The following is a 24,499-nucleotide window of genomic DNA, read 5'->3' on the forward strand; positions in this document are numbered from 1 at the left end:
GTGGAAGATGATGAAGTCAGAGCTGTTCATGTTTTGGCCTCTCATGTGAAAACTTCCAGGGCCCCCCCAGTCCCTTGCTTTGAGAACATTTCAATTGACTTCAGCCTTAATCCACTTCTGCTGGAGAAGATTCCTGGAGCCTCGGGAGTCACAAGCTCTTGGCAAAACCACAGCAGCACTTTGGCTTTGAAAGGTTGCATCTTCTGAGGCCTTGCCTTGTGGAAATGCCCTCTGGCAGATGGTCTCAGTTTAGGAGTCCTGTGTAACAGCACTGCTTGTATTCCTTGCAGAAAATGCACCAATCCCCCAGGTGTGCAGAGAGGGAAAGATCTGGGTCAGAGCAAATCCTGCTGTGGCTCTTTGGTCTTTGTGGCAGTGGATAAGGAGAGGGGCACAGTGATAACGTGGTGCCAGTGCCTCCACGTGTGCTCTGCTGGGCACCCCAGGCTGGAGGGGACACATGGAGCACGCCTTGGTGGAAACTCTGGAAATGTGAAGTTCCTGCAGTTAACAGATCACAGAAAACTATTCTGGGGTTAGCAATCGACAAACCTCAAAATGCTCCTTGTTGTGTTCCCTGGAGAGGGCTTTGGCTCTTCTCCAGCAGAGTCTTCCTCCCTGTCAGAACCCAGCCTGCTGCTGTTTTGCCCAGATTTTAACAAGATGTGCTCAAATCCAGTACGTGCTGACAATATTTGATCCCCTCCTGCTGTAATGTTGGAAGTATCTGCTTAGACAGCAATTGCTTCCTTCTTTTCCTCTCTTTTTTCCCTGCCATTTTCATGTCTAATTTCCAAGTCATGACATGTAGAGAGTGTCTGAGAAAATCTAATCAGCCTTCTGCCTTCGTTAGGAAGGACAGCTGAGATCGTTTCTAACACCTCCATTCCTTCCTCGCTGCAATCTGTTTTGATTAAAATTGCACAGGGCTCTCATCTGCATATTTATCATCCCACATACCCACAAATCATCTCACAACTCTGCCACCCCTGAACGTTCAGGAGAGACTGGATTGCTACACCAGGACTTTAAAGTATGCAGACATTAATTTAGTTTCTCACACCTGCTGCTTTCCAGCAAATACGGCTTTGGGAAAGGGAAATATTCATACATTACCTTTGCTTAGTATTCCCCAGGAGTCGGGATTCCTGGGGCTTTTTTCAAGATTGATTGAAAATTTCCTATTAAGAAACAAATTTCTAATTAAATGGAAAGGTCCTGAAAAAGTTCTGATGCCAGGAGGGGGGCGAGGGGAAGGGGGGAATGTCTAAACAAAGAAATAACCCATTTTAATAACATTTTTTCAGCTTTTGACAGCCAGATTGTGACGTGCTTTCAGATCTTCAGATGAAAGGGCTGCAGTGGAAATGAAAATTATTCCTTCCCTTTGTGCAACTGACAGTCCATCTTACTTCCACCACATATTATTACGTGTATCACCAGGCAGTGATCAGGTTTTTAAGGAGTGCTTTCTAGAAATAGCCTTTTTCTGCTCTTTGGTTAAAATCTGACTTTTAAAGTTACTGTTTATATGACATTTTTTTTTTTTTAACCTGAATCTCCTTTTGTCCCAGCTGGTACTGCAGAGATGCTATGATTTGCTTCTCAATTCATAATCTCTATTTTTTAATCAGATATTTAAGATGTGTGAGAGGCCACAACACCTTTTCTTCTTATTTATATTGAGGTTCTGCTCGGGGAGCAGGAGAGCAGGAGATAACTCTGCCCAAGGAGGGTGGAAAGGTGCCAATGATCAGATGGGGAGGACATGAGCTCCAGATTTATTGTCCTGCATGACAAGCAGAACATTTTGCAGACCATCCACATCATCGTTGCCAGGATTTTTGTACTCAGGGTAGCAGGAAGACCTGAGGGCACAGCTCATTAGGATGAGTGGTGTTCTCTATTAGACAAAATATTTGTAAAAATAGAAATACTCTGGGTCATACAAACCTACCTGAGAGGTATCAGACATCAGCCAGCTCCTCTGAGAGACCACAAAGCCAAACTCATGCTGGGAAGGGTCATCTTTTGCCAACCCTTACTGCAAGACTTTTAGGTGCCCCTAAATAATCCAGCAGTTGATGTCTGCAAAGAAAATATTGAGAGGATTTCTCCAAGAGGCAGCTTTAAAATACAATCTACACGAGCTGTTTGGAAGGGAAGATGAGGAAAAATGAAGGGACAACAGAGCCTGGCAGTCGCTGTGGCTTCATTTCTCTGCTGCTCCCGGGTGGTCCATTGTGGTGGGAGCTGTTGTTTGAGGAATTGGGGTTGGAGAGAAGGGTGTCCTCTTTGTTCTCCCTGCCAAGACCATGGCTAATGTATAAATAATTGGAGGAAGGTGTCTGGTTTTGTAGATGTCAGACCCAGGAGCGGAGCTCAGCTAATGCTGCTGGGCCCTTGGCAGAAGGGATGGGAAACACCTGATGGGGATGAATTAAATTGCTCAGGCATCACACCAGGTGTCAAAGCATTGGGGTCACAGAGCAGGCACGGAATGCTGCTCCTAGACCACCACAACGTTTCTCCAGAAACTTCAAAAGGACATCAGCCAAGACACATTCATTCTTCCAGTATCATCTATGGGCTGAGAGGTTTGGCTGCCTCTAATGCAGCACCACTCAAAGTTCTGGTGTTCACGTGGATTTCATCAGTAGTGAAGGTGACAATGACAGTGGCTCTTTCCAGAGCAGGTTTTTCATTTTCCAGGCATATTAAAGAAATCAGTTTGTACCATCATTAAGTGATTTGTCAGCTCGCACCGGTCAGCAGCAGAAAAAAGTGCAATTTCCTTGGTTTGGGAATGGCCCATATTCCTGTAGGCTGGGATTTACAAAAGCCATAAGGAAATGGATGCTCAACTTTCACTAAAATTCAGTGAGAATTAGATGCAGAGCTGCCTCCAGTTTGTTCCATTTTCCATTGGTGATCCATCTGTCAAGCTGCTTTTGCCTTTAATGACTACTTAAGGGTTAGGCACCAATTTTGGCTGTAATGACCTTGTCCTGGGGCAAAAAGTGCATAGCAGCACATGGAATTGCATGGGAAGCAGTTTGCAAAACCCAGGTGGGAGTGCTCGAGACCAAAATCCCACTTCAAATACAGTCCTGAACGTGTTCCATGAACTGGCAACCCAGTTTAGAGATTGAGTCAGAAATGAGACCTGGACCGTGTCTGTCTCTGTTATTCTTTATTAACAACCTTGTGATCTCTTCTGGTGCAGGCAGGGCTTGCAGAAATATTTGAGCAAACGGGGTAAGTGTTAGAAATGCCTTAAAGCTGAATGGTTTTCCGTGACAGGGAAAAAGCCTTCCCTTCTGCTTGTTTAGTTCTGATTTATTCTCCAGTTAAAAGGGGCGAAGTTTGCCCTTTGTGAGCTCAACGTTGCCTACAAAACCCACTAAACTTCAGTGAAGTGTCTGATGTATGATTGTCATTCCCTCACAAAAGCAGCTGGGATAGCACAGGAAGAACAATCCCTCCATTTTGGGGCAAGCAGAAGGGTGGAAGAGGCTGGTCTCTCATCTGACAGATAAATTAGCATCAAAACTATGATGTTTAGAGAATAAATTGGTGTTTCCTCCGTTACTGGTATTTCACAGCTCACAACCACTGAAAGCACAGTCACCGATCTCACCATTAAACCAAGCTTTTCTGGGAGAGGGAAGGAAAACAAACGTTGAGATGACATTTATTAAGTGTGCTTGTTCAGACAGTCCATTACTGCTTTGGCTCCTCTCTCTACATGCTGAGGGGTTATCCTGCACAGAAGTCAATGGATGTCTTTCCGCTCCCCTGGCTCACTCCACTGAAAAGGAACAAGCACAGACTGAGGAGGAAGAGGAAATATCGGAGCTAATTGAAAAGAATGAGGTTCAGGAAGAGCTGTAGAGCCCAGCCAGGTGCTTGTAACCATACACGAGTTATTGTGTTAAGGCTGAGGAAAGATCAGACAGTGGGAAATGCTGCCTGGTGGAAAGGGAGATTGGCTGCTAAAAAGGCATTTTTACACATGTAGTTTTATTGCTGTCTCTGTCGTTGGAGTCTCAGCTTCTCTTGTGTCTCACTACTTTTATACTGAAAAAGCACTGACACCAGAACCTTCCACCTGCAGAGAGCTCCATTTATCTTCATGCTCAAGATAAATCATCACATAGTGGAACTTACTATGGAGCTACAAGCCCTGGAGTTCAGATTCCGCAGCAACTGGAGTAATTTAAAACATATAGAAAAGGGATGGAATGAGCTGGTGGTGTTGATGCACCTTTTGACAATGTGTCAAGCTTCTTAAACGGTCCAACCTTCAGCAAGCTTCAAGCAGTGGAGGGGTGAAGGAAATACAGAATTTAACATTGGTTAAACCATAACAGAACATGTATTTATTTTATTTACCTCTGTTTTCAGCTGAGCTGAGACTCAGCAGGTGTCTTTGCCCCAGTCTTCTGCTTGAGGCAGTTGAACTTTCTACAACACCCTGTATTAGCTCTAACCTGGAAATAACAGCAGCTTTCTTCATGTCTGCTGGCATTTGCTTCAGAATCACAGAGATCCTGGAAAACCACTGTTGTTATATATCAGAGCAAGCTCAGCAGCTTGGGTGAAGTGATGGTCCTGTTCTCTGAGGATGCAGCACACGAGCAGTGTCACACCTCCAATAGGTGGTGCAGCTGCAGTTCATCCCTTACACTGTTCCTTCTTCTTTTAGGAAACAAACACACCGGGAAAGAAAAGGATATCCAGCGTGGTTTGACCTGGCTCTTCAATTTCTGCTCCAGATTACCAAGGCCAAGCAGACCTAAGACTCTCTCAGCCTCGAAAGGGAACCAGGCACCACAATGGGACTCCCCAGCTGGGTCTTGGCCTGCGCCATCCTCGCTTTGCTGTCCCAGCACGTCACTGGGGGACTCATCAAGAGAATTATCAGGCAGAAGAGGGAGACTGGGCTGAACGTGACCTTGCCAGAGGACAACCAGCCTGTGGTTTTTAACCACGTCTACAACATTAAGCTGCCCGTTGGCTCCCTCTGCTCTGTGGACCTGGACACGGCGAGCGGCGACGCTGACCTGAAGGCGGAAATTGAGCCCATCAAGAACTACGAGGAGCACACGGTGAATGAGGGGAACCAGATTGTCTTCACTCACAGGATTAACATTCCCCGCCGGGCTTGTGGCTGTGCAGCTGCCCCAGACATTAAGGATCTGCTGAGCAGACTAGAGGAGCTGGAGGGGCTGGTCTCCTCCCTGAGGGAGCAGTGTGCCAGCGGGGCTGGATGCTGTCCTAATTCCCAGGCAGTAGAAGGTAAGGCAGGCTGGGGAGCTGCTCTTGGGGGAAATTCTTGTGCTGGCTGTAGATGTTGTTTAGAGTGATACTCCAATCTGTTTCAAGAATGAGCACAAGTCAACCAGTTAAATTTGAAACGTAATCAAAACTGGGAATGTGTTTGGCCAGCGTGCAAGGTACATCCATTCACAGTTCCACCGCTTTACAGACCTGTGGGTCAGGAGTTGGCCTGGGACCCTTTATAGCTGTGGCATTGAGCATGGATGGCACTTGGGCATGGTGACAACCTGTGTCAGAGTTAAGATTAAAACTCACACAGTCCAAGCTCTTGGCTCCACTTTTTGTCCCCTTGAGGAAGCTGCCAATGTAACCATTTTTGCTTCCAAGTTTTCTTTAGTAGAGACCAATAAAAATACGGCAGGACATAAGGCAATAGACAAGCACAAATAGTTATAGAAGAGGGAAAAATGTGTCTGTCTGGTTGATTTTTAAATTGAGGGAAGGGGTTGGTCATGCAAGAGAAGAAACACAAGTCTTCTTCAGAGTGATGTGTCCCTCTGAGCTCAGAGTGGCCTCCCAGTTGCTGATACAGCGATGACACAAAGTGCTGCCTGGCTTTTTTGTGTTCTGGGGTGAATGGAGGAATGATGTTTCATGGTGCATGCCCTAATGAAGCAGTCAGGAAAGCTGCTCAGTCAATGGAAGAGGATTTTGAGAAGGGATGAGGAATCCAGCATGCTCAATTGCCAAGTCATTGGCAGGGGCTCTTCCCTGGCATTAGAGCAAATTAAAGCTTTCCTGGTAAAGTAAATCTAGCTGGAGGAAGCAAGAGATATTCTCATTTAAAAGCTTAAAAAACTGATGTCCTGTAGGGAACTAGCAAACTCAGAGTCCTTTTAGGTCATATGTGCCGCGCTGGCCTAAGGCATCTTCATGCCAAGGGAGTAATGAGTTTTTGGGATCATTGGTACAGGTCGCCTGGACACCACACCCTATTGCAGCGGGCACGGCAACTACAGCATCGAGATCTGCGGCTGCGTCTGCGAGCCGGGCTGGAAGGGCCCCAACTGCAGCCAGGCCTCGTGTCCCTCCGACTGCAACGACCAGGGCAAGTGCGTGGACGGGCTGTGCGTGTGCTTCGAGGGCTACACGGGCCCGGACTGCAGCCAGGAGCTCTGCGCCCAGGGCTGCGGTACCCACGGGCGCTGCGTGGGCGGGCGCTGCCTGTGCCACGAGGGCTTTGTGGGTGAGGACTGCAGCGTGCCCCTGTGCCCCCACAACTGCCACGGCCGCGGGCGCTGCGCGGACAGCGAGTGCGTGTGCGACGAGGGCTACACCGGCGAGGACTGCAGCGAGCTCATCTGCCCCAACGACTGCTACGACCGCGGGCGCTGCGTGAACGGCACCTGCTTCTGCGAGGAGGGGTTCACCGGCGAGGACTGCGGGGAGCTCACCTGCCCCAACAACTGCCACGGCAACGGGCGCTGCGAGAACGGGCTGTGCGTGTGCTACGAGGGGTTTGTGGGCGACGACTGTGGCCAGCTGCGGTGTCCCAACGATTGCCACAACCGCGGGCGCTGCGTGGGCGGGCGCTGCGTGTGCCACGAGGGGTACCTGGGCGAGGACTGTGCGGAGCTGCGGTGTCCCAACGATTGCCACAACCGCGGGCGCTGCGAGAACGGGCAGTGCGTGTGCCACGAGGGCTTCATCGGAGAGGACTGCGGGGAGCTGCGCTGCCCCAACGACTGCCACAGCCGCGGGCGCTGCGAGAACGGGCAGTGCGTGTGCCACGAGGGCTTCACCGGGGACGACTGCGGCCAGCTGCGGTGCCCCAGCGACTGCCACAGCCGCGGGCTGTGCGTCAACGGGCAGTGCGTGTGCGATGAGGGGTACACGGGCGAGGACTGTGCGGAGCTGCGCTGCCCCCACGACTGCCACAACCGTGGGCGCTGCGTGGAGGGACAGTGCAAGTGTGACAATGGCTTCACAGGAGAGGACTGCGGAGAGCTGGCCTGCCCCAACGACTGCCACGGGCGTGGGCGCTGCGTTGACGGGCGCTGCGTGTGCCACGAGGGCTTCGTGGGCGAGGACTGCCGGGAGCGCTCCTGCCCCAGCGACTGCCACAACGCGGGGCGCTGCGTGGACGGGCGCTGTGTCTGCGAGGATGGGTACATCGGGGATGACTGCTCTGATGGTAGGTGCGATGTCCCGCTGAACTGCTTCCCCCTGGGCCATCCAGCAGCCTTGGAGGCTCTCTGAAGCTTTTCCATTAGAGCTGGGCCCTCTTGCTGCTTTTCCAACATAGTCCAAACAGCAGGATCAGAGATGCAGCAACACCAGCAGATTTTGGCATCCCTGAATTGTCAGGACGAAGCAGTGTAGCAGTTTCTGGTGACTTTTGGTCGTTGCCAAGACAACAGGCCGATGATGGTGTTGCAGTCCCTTTGTTCTCTCTATTTCTGTTCCCACCACAATGTCACTGATGCTGTAGCCAACACTGGCTGGGATTTGTTACCATGACCCTTCAGTTTCTCATAGCACCTCTTGATGCCAGAAAAAAAAGCTGAAAGAAGTTGTTCTAGCTAAGGGGAAAAGGGACATGTTCCAGAGTCTTCTTACTCCACATGTGTGTGTGTGTGTGTGTGTTTATATATATATGTATATATGGAGCTGTGTATATTAGATCTGACAGAAGCTTAGAGGAAAATCATGAGATCAGCTGGAGTGGAAACTTAGCTATAAAGTCACATGCTTGGTTTCCCAGGACCACTGACTCTATGGAAATTGATAGGAAATTCTGGCAGCCTGATAGTGACAGGCAATACACCGTAAATGAGGTCGTTTTCTTTAGTAGATCCCCGGGGAGAAATTGGGAAACTAAATTTTGGTAGAGTAATCAAAGAGTACTTTGGGGTTGGGAACACTATAAAAGACAATGAAAAGCCTTTAAAAGAAATTCCCATCTTTCATCTCCTCCTTCTGAAAGATGCCTAAGCCCCACTTTGTGATCTTACACAGGCAAATCTATTGTAAGTATTTACTCAAATAAAAATATTTTATTTTACTTTGGAAAATCTGTGCAAATCCCAGGACTTGTAGCTCTACATTCACGTGCTGCTGGCAGTTGAATTAAACATCTGAATCCCTCGGGACCCAGCTACAGCAGTCTTGTGCTGCAGCCATGAGAGGAGCAGCTGGAACACAGTCAGCCAGAGGTTGTGTGCAAGTGTGAGAGCAGAAATTGGCCCGTGGGTTCTGGAAATGTCTGTAGTCTCCATCAGCTGAGCATTCCTTTCCTCAGCAGCTAATTTGTGGGACATGCCTTCCCCATTCCCTGTGTGCGAGATGAGCCTTAGGAACCGCTGCTGGGAAAATGTGAAACTGGGCAAGTCATTATTTCCTGAGCCTTGAGAACTTCTTATAACTTCACTTTGGCTTCTTTTTCCCTCTCCCATTCCCAGTGTCTCCTCCAACTGAGCTGACTGTGACCAACGTGACGGATAAAACTGTCAATCTGGAGTGGAAGCATGAGAACCTCGTCAATGAGTACCTTGTCACCTACGTCCCCACCAGCAGTGGGGGCTTGGACATGCAGTTCACCGTGCCAGGAAACCACACAGCCGCCACCATCCATGAGCTGGAGCCGGGGGTGGAGTACTTCATCCGTGTCTTTGCAATCCTTAAAAACAAGAAGAGCATTCCAGTCAGCGCCAGGGTAGCCACATGTGAGTTTAATATTTCCTGTATTCATCCTTTTGTCTATTTCCTTTGCATCCCTATTTTGGGATGTTGCTTATTTTGTATTTTCTATTTTCGGTTCCTGTATGTTGACTTGCATCCTTTTTTTGGCTGTATTTATTTTGCATTTTCTATTTTCAGTTCAGACTTGATCAGTATTGATTTACATCCCTTTTTTGGCACATTAATTCTTTTGGTTTTTTCTACTTTCAATTCAAATGTTGGCCTGGAAAAAACAGCCTTCTGCACTTTCATTTTCTACTTTTTTCCAATGCCAGGGACTGCGTTAGAAGCACAGTTCACAAGCTCTTCTGCTCTCAGTGTCTCTCAATATGGGGTCTTTGTGAATTAAGGACCTTAGCTTCTTTATTATAATGCACATTTCTTTATTATAATGCACATTTCTTTATTATAATGTGCATTTTAAAATTCTGGTAAGTCTTCCTGAGAAAAAGGTAAAAACGTAGCAGCATGTAAATGAGCAGTATGAAATCACTTGAATTCAAACTATTTTGGCTAAAATGGAGGTTATATTTGTTTTGCATCTTCACTGTTTTACTGCACCTTACCTTTTATCTGCCTGTCTGTCCTTCTGTTGTTCATCTTCCCTTTTGTTTTGCGCACATCCCTGTCATATCTAAACATCCCAATATCAAAAGATGCTCACCTTCTGTCACTGAGCTCATTTCTAGAGAGCTGGGGCAGGATTCAGCTCTCCTGACTGCCAAAGTCCACACCAGCCTTCTTTCAAGAGGGCACAAAAAAGAGATTTCAAGGGTAAAATTCTGTTCTAAGATGACATGTAAACCAGCTCAGGAAAGTCTCTCCAAAGCCACAGTAACTGGATCTGAGGACAGTTTAACCACCTCAGCTGCAGATCCTACCTGGCAGATATTTCTAGTGGTGGAAATATGTCCCACCCCAGTGCCCTATTTATGGGAATTTGCTGTTCATGTGAGGATATCCCTTTTTTCTGCCACAGATCTGCCTGCTCCAGAAGGTCTGAAATTCAAATCTGTTCGGGAAACATCCGTCCAGGTGGAGTGGGACCCTCTGAACTTTTCTTTTGATGGCTGGGAGCTGGTCTTCCATAATATGGTGAGGAAGCACTTTCACATCCAGAGTGAGAAATCCTGGATTTTTATGTTTGTACTCACTGATTGTCCCATGTGTTCTAGAAAAAGGATGATAACGGTGACATAACCAGCAGCTTGAAAAGGCCAGAGACATCCTACATGCAGCCAGGTTTGGCACCTGGGCAACAGTACAATGTGTCCATCCATATAGTGAAGAACAACACCAGAGGACCAGGACTGTCCAAAGTCATCACCACAAGTAAGCACAGATCGTATTTGGTCTGGTTTTAGTTGGCCACCAACAAAACATCTGCAGTTTGGGGGTTTTTAAACAAGAGAAAGTCAAGTTCTACACTGTAAATTAATGGGGGGGGGGGGGAGGGAAGTAGTGGAGCTGCTAATGAAGAATACATGAGGAAAAAACAATTCCTCTCCACATTACCTGTTTAAAGAAGAAAGGAAATTTATGTCCAGCTAGAAGGTAGCAGGCAGTAGGCACTTTATTCCTTTTTCAAGGTGTACATCAGCAGGAACTGAATTCTTACTAGAGTTCCTTTCATCCTGGTGATATTTGCATGAAGAGTGTACGAAGGTGGAGAAGCTCTTAGAGCTCCTGCTCATCTTTCCTTTGGCAGCTTCTGGTGTGAAGGAGTTTTGATGGATTTGCTTCTGATGGATTGACTCCATTTGGAACCTAAAACTATAGGAAGAAAAGGAAGAGAGTAAATGAGGATACTAACTTTAATTTTGCTCTGAATCAGCAATTAAAGGCAGAAGAATGTGTGTGTGCTTTCATGGCAAGATTTCTTTAAAAAAACCCTTTTTTTTCTCTCTTTTGCTTGGTAACAGAGCTTGATGCCCCCAGCCAGGTGGAGGCCAAAGACGTCACCGACACCACTGCTCTCATCACGTGGTCCAAACCCTTGGCTGAAGTTGAGGGCATAGAGCTCACCTATGGCCCCAAGGACATTCCAGGGGACAGGACAACCATCGACCTCTCTGAAGACGAGAACCAATATTCCATTGGGAACCTGAGGCCGCACACAGAGTATGAGGTGACGCTCGTCTCTCGTCGAGGGGACATGGAAAGCGACCCTGTGAAGGAAGTCTTTGTCACAGGTAAGGGGCTGGGAAGGTGACACAGGCACCACCCATCCTCCTGTGCTGTTTGTGTCTTGTTGCTGGAGTTGGCAGTTACTGATGCACACAAAATCAGCCCAGTTTTAGAGGTACATGAAAGTAGAGAATGATTTCCTGTGCCTTTTATGCCTTGTTGGCTCACCAAAATGTTTAGACCCCCCCACAAGAATCTAAACGTATTTTAAAAACAGGAATTAGATTATTGTCTCTTCTACCCTAAATCCCTACTTCAAAAAGCAAATTCCTTGGGATCATTTGTCTGAAGAGCTAAATGTCTTCAATAGTTCTCATTCCACCTTATTTCTCTTTGTTTAATTAGTTTAGAAGCAGAGAACTGGTTTTTTTCTTCTTCAGTTCTGTAAATATTTCCTGTTATGCTTTTATAAATTTACTGTGCTCCTCAGCAATCCTGGGAATGTTTTTGGAAAGTGTGGGTCCTTTAGCAGGTTATCAAGGCTTGATGCATTAAGGGAGCTGAGAATTGCATCCCTTTTCATCATAAAATACAGTTGTTATTTTGGAGCAGGATTTGAGGCTACAGTAGGTGTGAAAAATGAAAGCTCATTGAATTTCTCTATAATATTCACCTTTTTTTTGGAGACTTAGAGTTCCTTCCAGCCACGAATGCAAGATGTTACTGAACAGAAATTCTAGAGATGACCAGTTCTTTTTTCTTTTTTCCTTTTGAAAGCTGAGGTATTTATAAAGAAAAACAGTATTTTCATCCAAATATATTTTTCCACAAGCCTGTTCTGTAATAAAAACTAATTATTACAAGTGAAAATGTTATTTTTGTCTCAGGAGATAAATTTCTTGCACTGAAGCTGGTGAACTCTGCTTTTCATGCTAAAGGAACTCTGGCTGTTGTATTTAAGACATAACAGGAATCATGTGAGAGGAAACTTTATGGGTCATTTCACCTCCTGAAAAGCACTGTCACAAGAGACTGCTGTCAAAGAGAAATATTCCTAATTATTTCTTTATTGCTTGGTTGATTCCAGACCTGGATGCTCCAAGGAACCTGAAGCGGGTGTCCCAGACTGACAGCAGCATCACCTTGGAGTGGAAGAACAGCCACGCCAATGTCGATAATTACCGAATTAAGTTTGCCCCCATCTCTGGTGGGGACCACGTGGAGATCACGGTACCCAAGGGCAGCCAGGCCACAACCAGAGCTACACTCACAGGTAGGGGAATGGAGAGATTGTCACCGATGTCACATTGCACAGGACACGGAGAGCAAATGGGCTTGTGGTCACTACATATTGGAGGTACAAACAGAGGTTCCAAGTGTTAAATTCGATGTTAGGAAGGAATTGTTCCCTGGGAGGGTGGGCAGGCCCTGGCACAGGGTGCCCAGAGAAGCTGTGGCTGCCCCTGGATCCCTGGAAGTGTCCAAGGCCAGGCTGGACATTGGGGCTTGGAGCAGCCTGGGACAGTGGAAGGTGTCCCTGCCCATGGCAAGGGGTGGAACAGGGTCTTTAATGTCCCTTCCAATGCAAACTATTCCATGATTCTATGATTTTGAGTAGACCAAATTGAATTAAAATCCGTGTGAAATGGATTTACACACCTGAAGATGGATAACCAGCCAGCAGAAGGTATGGAACCGTTTCACTTCCATGTGCATCCCTGAATCCAATGAGTCTGTTCCCTTAATTCTAAGCAGCTTTGTGGAAGCAGCTTCACATCCTGAGCTCAAAAGGTATTTTCATGTGCTAGGAGTGGGATTCACTGGTGCCAGTCTGCAACTTGTCAGCTGGAGGGTCAACAGAAACCTCAATTCTCTGCATAGAGGAAAGCAGATCTCTTACCTTGTATCCATTCAGCCTTCCTTACTCCAACAAATGCCTGCAGGCATATTCCATGGACAGGAACTCATATTCTCCTCATCTCATAGGTTTGAGGCCTGGAACTGAATATGGCATTGGAGTGACAGCAGTGAGGAACGACAGGGAAAGTGCTCCTGCTACCATCAATGCTGGCACTGGTGAGTGTCCTGATCCCCTCTGTGCTCTGGAGGTGGCAGCAACTCAGGTGGAACCACTCTTTCCTTTCTAAGAGATGCTGGAAGAGATATTTTAGGAAGTTCTTGATTTCATTTTGCTACATTTTCCCTCAAGGAAAAGAAAAAAATTCCCCAAAGGTCCTGACCTCTGACTTTGACTTGTTTTTCCTGTTCCTCTTAATGTTCTGGGAGTTTCATCTCCAGGTGAGCTCCTTAATGATAATTACGCTTACACTGATTACTGTGCCCATCCTCTACCCATGAGGGTTTCTGGCAGGAATGGTGGTGGTGGCCAAAATGTTGATGTGACAAAGAGTAGTTGCAGTACTCCTGACTGACCTTCCAATCCAGAATTTTTCTCACAGTATCCCCCTTTTTCCAGGCAGATTATCTGAAGGCTTTGCTTCTGCTTCTCAAGTGTAAGTGGGACAGATTTGTTCTGGTTTTGTCTGTAAAGGAGAACATCCTCATCCTCTACCCATTTCAAAAGGTCCCGAAGGTGGGCAGACCCTGAGCTGCTGCCAGACACCCTGTGGAGATGTTACTCTGCAGATGCCTGAAAAACTGTCCCAGAACAGTTCAGAGACACCTCAACTTTGCCTTTTTTTCACCCTGTAGATCTCGATAACCCCAAGGACTTGGAAGTCAGCGACCCCACCGAAACCACCTTGTCCCTTCGCTGGAGAAGGCCAGTGGCCAAGTTTGACCGGTACCGCCTCGTTTACACCGGTCCCTCCGGGAAGAAGAGCGAGGTGGAGGTCCCTGTGGACAGCACCTCCTTCCTGCTGCGGGGGCTGGATGCAGGCACGGAGTACACCATCAGCCTGCAGGCAGAGAAGGGCAGGCACAAGAGCAAACCCACCACTGTCAAGGGTTCCACGGGTGAGTAACAGCTTTTGGTGGTCACTGGGCAAGGACTAGCCCAGGGATAACTTCACCTGATTTTCTAGTCCATACCTGGGGAACCTTCTGCAGAGCAGACACAGCTCTGCCAGCATGAGAGACTGAAGGGTAGCTCTGTATCTCCATCCCTGCTGTGTTCACCTCCATGTTCCCAACGATTTCTTGCTCATCCTTTGAGAGGCCTCACAAAGAACTCAGCCACTGGTTCTGCATGGATGTGGAACTCATCCTTTGTTTCAGACAAGGCTGGGTATTTTTGTGCATCATGTCTTCTAACGTGTTTTGCTTTCTACAGCCAAAATACTGAGAGGAAGAGCAACCAGAATGTGTTTAACATTGTTTGTTCCTGCCTAATTGATTCTCTTCACAGCAGGCCATCATCACTCAGCAGGGCCACTGGGGCTCTGATGTTGCTGTGTTTCAGTTTTCTCATCCAAAAGTGGGAAAGGCTCCTGCCCCAGTCTGGTTCCAGCCACCATTTGCACTGGCTACTGTGACTTACATTTGTCTGTTTCTGCCGTCTCCATTTGTGCAAACCACTCCCACTGACCAGTACCAGAGGACTTATTGAACAAGATTTTATCCTTTGTAAAATCTTGTTCAATAAGTTCAGTCTTTGAAACACTTTGACCCAAAGTTTGTTGCACACAGAATTATATCTCAGTGTAGAACACAAGTCCTGAACCTTTAGGTTTCTCAGCCTAAATCCTGTGAGGCAAAGTTTTAACTGCTCTAAGTGAGCAGAGACAGTGAAATCAGGATTAGTTGGACTACAATTATTTGCCTTAGATAGGATATCAAGGTGTTTATCCTTTTCTCCCCAAAGACCATCTGCCAGACATTGTGGATTTTACAAATTAATAACTACACAGCTTAAATGATCAAAGCTGGGTTCATATCCCCTGGCAGTATTCATGCCAGCACAGCCTCTGAATGCTTTATGGAGACAGCAATCCATCAGAGAGCTCCATGGTCTGGAAACCATCAGTCCTGAATGAATTGTTTGATGCCTAAGTCAGGCCTGTGTCCAGTGTGGGGAAAAATTAGGAAGCCTTGAGGCACTTACAGAAGAAAGGAAGCTGAAGGTTTATGTGGTAGGAGTAAGCAGGCTGCAGTTTTCCCAACTTTCTCTGCTGGAAGACTGAGAGGTTTCAAAGAAGTCTGCAGTGCTGGTGAACAGGCAGAAACAATGTGCTGTGGAATCTCACAGCCAGCACCAGCTTCCAGAGCTTCACAAGGTGGCTTCTTTTTCCTGGTTTGCCTTTTTCTTTTTTCTTTTCTTTAGAAATACCTTCATCTGGCCCCTGTATTTGCTTTCTGTCTTTACTCAGAGCACTGGTAAACAAAGAGGGCTCTACAGTGGGCTCCTGGGAGTAGCAGTTGACATAACCTGGCTCTGTGACCTTTCTCCTGCGTAGGAATGGACAAATCCAAACACAGAGCACAGGGAGCAGAAATTCTCTGGAAGCCTGGGCAGTACAAGACAAGTGGTCTCTTCAGTTTGCTTTTCCATTTACCCTCAAGACACTCCTCTTTATCCATGTTCCAGCACTTGGGAGGTCCCAAGCCCTCAGGCTAAGCCAAACAATCTTGTTTTGCCCTCTCTCGCAGAGCTCTGAGGGACCTTGGGTCCATTGCACCGCTGGGGAGAGTCCTTGGAGCAGGCAGGGAGAGAGAGAAGTGGGAACTGCCAGCAGCACAGGCAGGACTGGTCTGGCTCTTTGTGGTGGGAGGAGGAGACAGTGCTGCTGCTCAGAGGGTCTGTGCCACCCCTGCTGTTCAGCCAGAGACTGCAGAAGGGCTGAGAGCTTTTCTTTGCAGCTTCCTTTGCTCCTGAACATTGCCATTTTTTCATGTCACGCTCTTCCCGTGCTCTTGGTGGTTCAGTCAGGCCAGAAGGTGTTCAGGACTTTCCCACACATCATTTTTATTTGCTTGCATAGTGGATTTTACAGCACTTGAGGGTAAAATTTCCCTTCAGCTCCAGAGCTGGGAATCTCCTGTTGGAGCCTTTTCTCCTCTCCCACACTCTTCCTACTCTCTGTTATGTCTATCAAGTCTCCCTACACAGGCAGCTGAAACATTCAGATCTCCTGAACCTCTAGCAAAGGACACATCACAAAATCTTCCATAGTGTAGGACGGCAGCCACCGTGGCTGCTGTCTCTTCATAGGAATGAAGTGCAGCTCAAGTGACAAAGTCTTTTTGAACTGATATCCCTGATCCTGCACTCAAGAGATGGCAAAGATTACAGAGTGAAGTTTACTAAGTTTTGCTGAAAAGGAAAGACTGAATATTTCACATTTCCATTTGCTTGTTTGTCTTTGCAGCTCTACAGTGTAACCCTAGTGCAGGCACTGAGTCCTGACCCAGAGGAGCTCCCTGGCTCTGGGAGTTTTCTTACTCCAGAGGCTTCAGGGATGCAGGGGAAATCCCTGAGGGACCTTGTGGTCCCTTTAGTGTCTCATGGTGTGTGAATAGAGGAGCCTGCAGCAGTTTTGTGCTGGAGTACATGGAAGTGTCACAGCTGAGCCCTTCCTGCCCAGACACCCCCTGGGTGCTGGGATTGACAGCCTCCAAACCAACACTGCCTATAAAGTCAAGGTGTGTGGGTTGGCTGAGAGCAGCACTCTGCTCCTCTGGAAGCTGTGGCTGCAACAGGAAACTCCTTTCTGATATTAGTGAAGGTATCACAAGGGTCCCACCCGGCATTGCACTGAAGTTTGACTCAGAAATTAAAGAAAATGACGCATTTTACTCCTTGGAGGGACCTTGGCTTGAGAACGTCCCAGCAGAGCAGCAGCTCATCTATAGGGCGAGCACGTAACCCAGCTCTGAGCAGCTCAGCACTCAGACTGCAGCTTTGTTCTCTCCAGCTCTGCTTCTGGAACCCTGCCTGCAGAGCACAATGTGGGGCCTGGAGCAGGATGGATGGCAGTACATCAGGGCTGAGGGGCTGGGGAGATAAATGAGTGAGCATTAGAGAAACCAAGAGCCAAGCTCAAATTCCTCTGCTGAAGGACCCAGATTGTGCAGCAACTGTTGATGAATCGTGGATGTGATACTGTCTTGCCTCTGGAAGTGAGTTTGTACAGCAGAGCATGGCTTGGAGAAGTAACTTTTCCATTCTGCTGAATGTTTCTCAGAAGATTTATGCTGTTTATCAAAGGCCCTTGTCCGTGTTGTGCGTCAGCCCCTCTTCCTCTCCTGGCTTCTCCAAGGCTCAGACTGCACCACCCTTTTTTATACAAACTCAAAGAAACATCAGCAAGAATGATTAGGTGAGCCAGTTCCATGGGAAAGTGCAGTGCTGACCACTGGGAAACTAAACTTGCCAGGGAATATTGTCCATTTGTTCAGCTGAGTCCTCCTCTGAGAGCACCTGGAGCCTGAGTTCAGGATGAGGGATTTTAGTGGTAGCTACTCCAGTATTGCTGGCTTGTGATGTGCTGCAGTGGTTTCTTCATGAAATTCAGAGGTGCACAGGTGCTGTAAGCCCAGTTGAATCAGCTGATTAAGAGAGGGGAGAGTGGTTTAGGCAAAGGGGACTAAAAAGGAAACCTTGCTGGGTCATCATGTCTCACACAAGATTGGGAATGTGGCTGAGAGCCCCGCTTGGGGAATAATATAAAATCCCAGAGTCAGGAGCAAGAAGTGATACAGAATACTGCTTGCTCTATCCCAGGAAGCTGGGGAAATGTCCTGGCAGCACACGAGCATCCTTTTTTAGTAGAATCACCAGTGAAACATTCCAGTGGAATTCCTCAAAAGGCCAACACCACACCACAGACATATTCAGGCCAGGCTCAGCCTGGAGATTTTACCAAGAGATATTGAGCTGTTTCCTAAGCTGACAGTAAGAAGTATTCCAGCCTGGGAAGGAGTGTTTGCTTGTTATCCATCCAGTTTCCCTTTTACACAGCTTTCAGCTTGGTTCATTCATCTCACCACTGAATCACTCTCTGGCTGTCACCCACCCACCTAAAGCTCCCAGAGCTCTTCTTTTTTCCTGTCCATCTATTCCCCTCGTTGTTAAATCAAGTGTTTGAGCTCCACTGCTCTTGTTATTCTACAGTTTGATCATTTTCCAAATTTTCCATTATCTGTTACAGCATTCTGCCTGCTAAACAAGGAACACTGATCCTGTCTGTGGTATCAGAGTATTTTCCATGTATTCATATCATTTTCATTTTGCTTTTTCTTGTTTGTTTGTACACAAAGCCACACATTCCCCTGATACACATGAATTTAATGTGGGATATATGTGTGTTAACATCTGTGGTAGAGGGAAGCCACTCTTTCTCACCCACAAATTCATTTGTGGAGTCATTAAGACCAAGGTAATATTCAGGATTATGTTCTCCATATTCCATGGTACAACCTGTTCATGGCAACCTCCCATGTAGCTGCCAAAGCTGGCACGATAAAATAAATCCACTTGTGAATCCAGCAAAGTACTGGATTCAAATCCCACATGGTGGTTGGTCCCACAGGTTTTTTGTGACACAGCTGCTGCATTCTCCATCCAGGCTGGAGTAACCAAATCCTTGTGTGGCTGTGCTAGAACAGGCAGGGAGCTGGGAGGAATGTGGGGTAAAATGAGGGAAAAGGAGAAGCCAGTTTTGACTGATCTTGCACAGGGTTCTCTCACACACCCTCAGTACATCAGGAGTGTATTGCCACCCTATATTTTTTGCCCTCCTGTATTTTTGAATGTTTTTATCTTCCAGTTCAGGGTTCAAGGCAGGGTTTTGTCCTCAGTTTCCCCGTTCAGGGTTCAGTTTCCCAGGAGACCATCCATGCACAGAGCTGTCCCTGTGGAATCCACTGTTGCCATCTCCTCCCCACTGGGCTGCCCACTCTTGTCTTCAGCAGAACCCCTCCCAGTAAAGCCCAGCTACCTCTGTGCCTGTTCCATGGACAACTTCAAGACTAAACGAGTGCCAGTGCTCTTGATGCCATAATTTTTTGCCAGATCCCAGAACAGGAAAGATGTGCTTGGCACCTGCACAAGCAGCTGAGAGTTGCAGAATGGTTCCAAGCCTTCTTGCTTTGTTCCACGAGCTCAGCAGCCCTGGAGCAGTCAGATAACAGTTCTGGCAGTGGTTTGCTGGGACAGAGGGAGTGATGACAGAGGTGAGCATTGCAGATGTGCTGGTGTGATGGAAACATGGTTGTCTCCAGGCTGCAGCAGGTAGGGCCTGTTCAGGTCATGTCTGGGGTGATTTAAGGATAGTTATTACCTAAATCAAGAATATCAATGACATGTGTAAATACAAATATTTATATTGTATATAAATATAACCTAATTATAATATAATATAACATAACATAACATAAGATGTACTAGAAATTATAAATTATAAATTATAAATATAATATATAAAGTATCATTTATATTATATATAAAATACATAATTTATATTATATATATTATATATAATTTGTATTATATATAAATATAAATCACTCTTTGCCTTACAGGCTTCCCTCCTTCCCAGAGGTGAGCAGCAAAAATTTTCACACCTGTAGTTGACCTGAGAGTGTATTTACAAAATAACATTCCTGCATCTCTTTGAAAACATTTCTAATTGATTTTGCTCCTCTGAAAAATGTATTTCTTTGTGCTGGATGTATGTGTGAATTTGGAGACATGTAATGAATCCTGAGTACATATTTGTGCTGAGCTGATGGATGGTGCTCCATGACTTGCTCTCTCTTAATTGAATGCAAGTGGAGCATGAAAGCAAGGAAGCCACCGAGGTGTGAAATGATGTGGGTTCCCACTAATGAGGAGATAATTCTGCATGTCAGAGAAATCCCCTGCCTGGTGCCTTGGGGCTGGGATCACAGATTCCCTGTGATCTCCATGGCTCAGATTTCCAGAATCTGGCTGTTCTACAGGATATATCCACAGATCATTCAGCCTGTGGAAAGCCAGGGCTTTCCCCTGTCCATTCCTTGGGATCTCTCATAAGAAATATTTTTTAAGTTCTTTCTGCCCTAGAGTTTAGGTAAGGATGGGTGCCCTCTTCCACTTTTTTTTGCATGTATCACAATGGATGACTCGTCCAAGCCTGGTTTTGGTTGGATATGAGGAGCCTTAGCATGTTTCTGCTGTGATTTCGCAGCCTGGGTTTGGATGTGTTGGTGATATTTGGCATGAATTCCCCTCGTGGTTTGTATCAGGAGCACTCACTGGTGGGTGTAGGAAAGGGCGTGTTGGGTACTTAGGGTTCCAATGCAATGTAAATGAGCAAAGTTCTTTGGAAGTAACCAAAGAGAACTGATTTCCATCAGCTGAGGATGTGCCAGTTCCCTGCTGGAAGCACTGGACTTGAGGATCTCAGAGGTCTTTTCCAACCCAGTTCATTGTGTGATTCTGTGATTCCAGCTCATCTCTGTGTTTGCTGGTTTTTGCTCCGGATGTGCAGCTCAGGGTGGCTCTGTGAGAACCAGGGTGTGCTTGCTGATGCTCCCTTTGCTCCAGGCCTGGATTCAGTCTCCAAAACCAGCAGAACTCGTCTGTTTTCTTTGTTTTCAGAGCTCCTCAGTGCACACAGAGAGTGCTGGAGCAGGTGTTAGCTGTTGTTTGGGGGGTTATTATCAGGAAATGTTAACTCGCAGTTTTACCTCTGTTTAGCACTTCCCATCACCACACCTGGAGAATCAATCCATGAAACACCATTTGATCCTCCCAGCCCTGCACCTCCCCAGCTCAGTTATTTAACATCCCCCAGCCCTGGGGCTCCTGATCTGCTTTCAGTGCCCCCTCACCTGCCCAGTTCAGAGGCCACTGGGGCTCTTCATGACCTCAGCATAACCCACAGGACTTCCAGCAGTTTCGCCCTGTCCTGGGCAGTACAGGATGAGGTATTTGATCAGTTCCTTACCACTCTGAAAGACCTGCCCAGTTTAAACAGAATGCAGGAAATGTTTTTGCTGGGAAATCTTCAAGAAACAGAAATTCCCAATCTCCCAGCTGGCACACAATTCCGGATTAACCTCCGTGGAAGTACTCAAGGCCAGCTCTCTTGGTCCCTGGAAGCTCTAGCTACTGCAGGTATTTTCCATGGATTCATAGCCACGTGTTCCTTTTCTGCTTCGAAATCCAGAACTTCATTTCCATACGGCTTTGGTACGGATTTCAGGCTTTGTGAGTGATGCTTTTCCTCTTGGTTGGTTCACTCTTTCTTTTGCATGGGATGAAACACTTCTGGAATGAGAAGCTTGGGCTGTGCAGCATGGACAATGCCCATGGAAGGTGATGCAGCATCAAATCTCTCTTTTCAAATCACATGCAGAGAGAGACGTTGATGTGCCAGGTGTTGGGGAGGAATGTGGGAACAGCGAGATGCTGCAGATGCTTGTCTGGATTGTGGTCAAACACAGGAGGAGTTTGCAACATTGGCATGGAAGTGGTGATGTCAGAGGAAAAAAAGAAAGATTGTGGCACACTGGGAGTTTACCTTTCCAAAAACTCCCACCTCTTACCCCTCTTCCATGAATTTTGTGAGGTAACAGGGCTGAGCTCAATACTGACCAAAGTACCAGGGTGTGAGTTCAGCTCTGGAGACTGAGGGCTGTGCCTGTCCATCCCTCAAAACCAAATGCCCAACACGAGGTAAAATATTTACATAGAGACACAAAGAGCCAGAACGGTCTCACCTCTCAATGGTTTGGTCTCTTTTTTTTTTTCTAAATAAGAACCATCATCCCTTGATGTTTACCATGACACTGATTGCTTTACCATCTGTGTTGGATGCTGGGTGGCTGAGGTTTTTGGAGGTCCCTGACAGTGCTGTTTGGTGCATGATTCCACAGGAGAATCCCTTGGTCCCTGGAGAGCACGAGGGGGCTGTTTGCATTTCTGTCTCAGATGTGCATGAGAAACAAATGGCAAGAAAAGGAGCTCTGCATCTTGGAGGAGAATTAAACTGAGCATTTTCAGAGAACTCTGAATTGCTTTTGAGATGGTTCCTGCACTGCTTATTTTAACCAAGCTTATATTTAAAAGATTTAACCTTACTGTAGCTTTAGTTTCACTTTCATTTTAAGGAAATGTGGTTGTTTTATTTGTTTCTGTTGCCATCAACAGATCATTATTTCTGATACAACCAGTTCCCTTTCTGTTTCTCTTTCCCAGATAACAGTCCTCTTCTGACAGAATTAATATTTTACCTCAATGAATCTCCTTTCTGTTCCTGATAAGGGAAGACAGCTCTGAATTACTGAATTTCTTTTATTGTTGTTGAACATCAGCATTATGTCATAACCAATCTCTTTCCTTCTAACAGGATGGGAAAAGCTCAACAAAACTCATATTCCTGAACAGTAGCAATTTACTGATTTGTTAATGAATTTTACCGAAAATCATTATGATCTATGAGTGCTCAACCTCTGAAAATCCAGCCCCAGCTGCCTGTCAAGGCTTTGAGCAGTCATGCAATAATCACTCTGGTTTTACACAGAGAAAGTTTATATGAGGGATGCTGCTGAGCTCAAATTTCATTTATTCCAGGGCCCCCTTAACTTCTGTATTCAAATATGCATAAATTGACAAATCAGATCCCTTTCCCTTCACGCAGCATCTCTTATGAATTCTCAGTCATGCAGAATGGGATTATTCAGAGGCACTCTGTTCTTACTGTAACACTTATGTGTCAGCAATTCAAATAAATCAGAAGGGTGCTAGAAGCTCATCAGAGGCCGCAGGTCAGTGACAGAGCACAGGAGTTTCCAGGTAGAAAAATCAGGCAGTGCTCTCTCATTTTCCCATATCAGTGTTAATGAGAAATCAGTTGTATCGCTTTTGTAACAAGGAACGTTCCATTCTTGCTGAGCAAATGACCTCAACTTTCAGATTTAACAGCATCAGAGCTACCTCTGATGGCTCCCAGCGTCCTCGGCCACCCCTGTGGGGCGTTTGTGAGAGTGTTCATTTCTGTGAATGAACATTTTGATTTTAGATGAATATCAGTAACTCTGGAAGTCCTATCTCCACCCACAGGAAGGTTTTGTGGGCAGAATAATGGGCTAAAGGAAGACAAATCCATTAAAGAAAGACATGCAGATGTGGAGGCATTTTCCTCTTCTTTATTGTTTTGTATTAGAAATAGTTTGGAAGTATGAGCAGTGGATGCAGTTAAAAGCATAAATATCTGAATCCCAACTAATCTAAATTGTGTCCTTCCTACCCATACAACACACAGTTACTTCAGAATGGCAAACACTGAGTAAAGTTGTTATAGTAATACCTACTCATCTCATAGGGAGTTGTAATTAATGTTGACAAAGCACTCACAGCTGTAAGGTTCTCTATGAGCTGCCTTCTGTGAGCAGTCTCTAAATATTTATTAATTATTACAGTCCTTTTCTCACTGGTCTGTTTTGCCATGTCTCCAAAGAGACTTTGTTGTAGTTATCTGGGGCAGCTGAGGATATAAATGGGGGGGAGGGGGGCATCTCTGTGGCCCTGATTATATGTGAAATTCATTAACACAGAACCTCATTAAATAATCTGACCTCAGCACCGCTCTGTAACCCGAGTAATGGATTGACTCTCTGTCCTTATCCAGAGGAGGAACCTGAGCTGGGAGGATTATCAGTATCAAAGACTGGCTGGGATGGTTTCCAGCTCACCTGGACAGCAGCCGACGGGGCCTATGAGAACTTTATCATTCAGGTGCAGGAGTCTGGCAACCCCGAAGAAACCCGAAATGTCACAGTCCCGGGGGCACTGAGCTCTGTGAATGTCACCGGCCTCAAGGCCAACACTCCTTATAACATCACCCTTCAGGGGGTCACTCGGGGCTACAGGACCAAGCCCCTTTCTCTTGAGACCACCACAGGTATCTTTCCTCCAGCCCCACATTCTTTCCTCACAGGGATGTGAGCCAGAGCTCTTCCTAGTGCTGGGCAAATCCTGCTCTCTGGGTCAGCTTTGCGTGGGGTGCCCTGAGCTCATTAAAGCTTGGCTGGACATCTCTGGCGTGGAATTCCCTCCTGGTCAGGCTTTCCAGCCAGAGCCTCAGTGTCCTGGCGCAGCCCTTCCCTCTTTTAGGAATGCTTTTCCCTCTCACCTCAGAACAGCTTTTTTTTTGTTCCCTTTCCTCACTCACCTGGCTGACACTAACAGCAAACCCAGCTGGCTGTTGTACCTGCTTGGGAAAGGCCAGTTTGCCTGGTAAAACTATAAAAAACTTTTCTCTGTTAGCCCAGATATTCAACGCCTGAGAGTGTGTTCAGTTCTTACCCTCCAGAAGCTGCCCCTGAAATTCTGCAGTAGCTTCTGTGTGAATTCAGAGTCAGCGTGTGTAAAAGCTGTGCGTATCTGACTCAGGGCAAGGAC

General features: G+C 46.6%; 1 protein-coding gene across 4 annotated transcripts in view; it reads left to right on the forward strand.

The window, feature by feature from the left end:
- The window catches only part of TNC (tenascin C), a 72,074-nt gene that overhangs the window by 19,589 nt on the left and 27,986 nt on the right, over positions 1-24,499 (forward strand). For 2 of the 4 annotated variants that reach the window (XM_048325529.1, XM_048325531.1), the window contains exons 2-11: positions 4,709-5,301; positions 6,257-7,477; positions 8,745-9,008; positions 10,004-10,119; positions 10,200-10,356; positions 10,947-11,216; positions 12,239-12,424; positions 13,138-13,227; positions 13,864-14,127; positions 23,727-23,999. In XM_048325529.1, coding sequence (XP_048181486.1) covers positions 4,839-5,301; positions 6,257-7,477; positions 8,745-9,008; positions 10,004-10,119; positions 10,200-10,356; positions 10,947-11,216; positions 12,239-12,424; positions 13,138-13,227; positions 13,864-14,127; positions 23,727-23,999 — 3,304 coding nt within the window. In that variant the 5' untranslated portion in view covers positions 4,709-4,838. The remainder of the gene's footprint in view (positions 1-4,708; positions 5,302-6,256; positions 7,478-8,744; positions 9,009-10,003; positions 10,120-10,199; positions 10,357-10,946; positions 11,217-12,238; positions 12,425-13,137; positions 13,228-13,863; positions 14,128-23,726; positions 24,000-24,499) is intronic. The other 2 variants (XM_048325532.1, XM_048325533.1) reach the window with 1 other exon arrangement.

The sequence above is a fragment of the Corvus hawaiiensis genome, chromosome 21 (genome assembly GCF_020740725.1).
Source record: "Corvus hawaiiensis isolate bCorHaw1 chromosome 21, bCorHaw1.pri.cur, whole genome shotgun sequence".
Classification (NCBI taxonomy): Eukaryota; Metazoa; Chordata; class Aves; order Passeriformes; family Corvidae; genus Corvus; species Corvus hawaiiensis.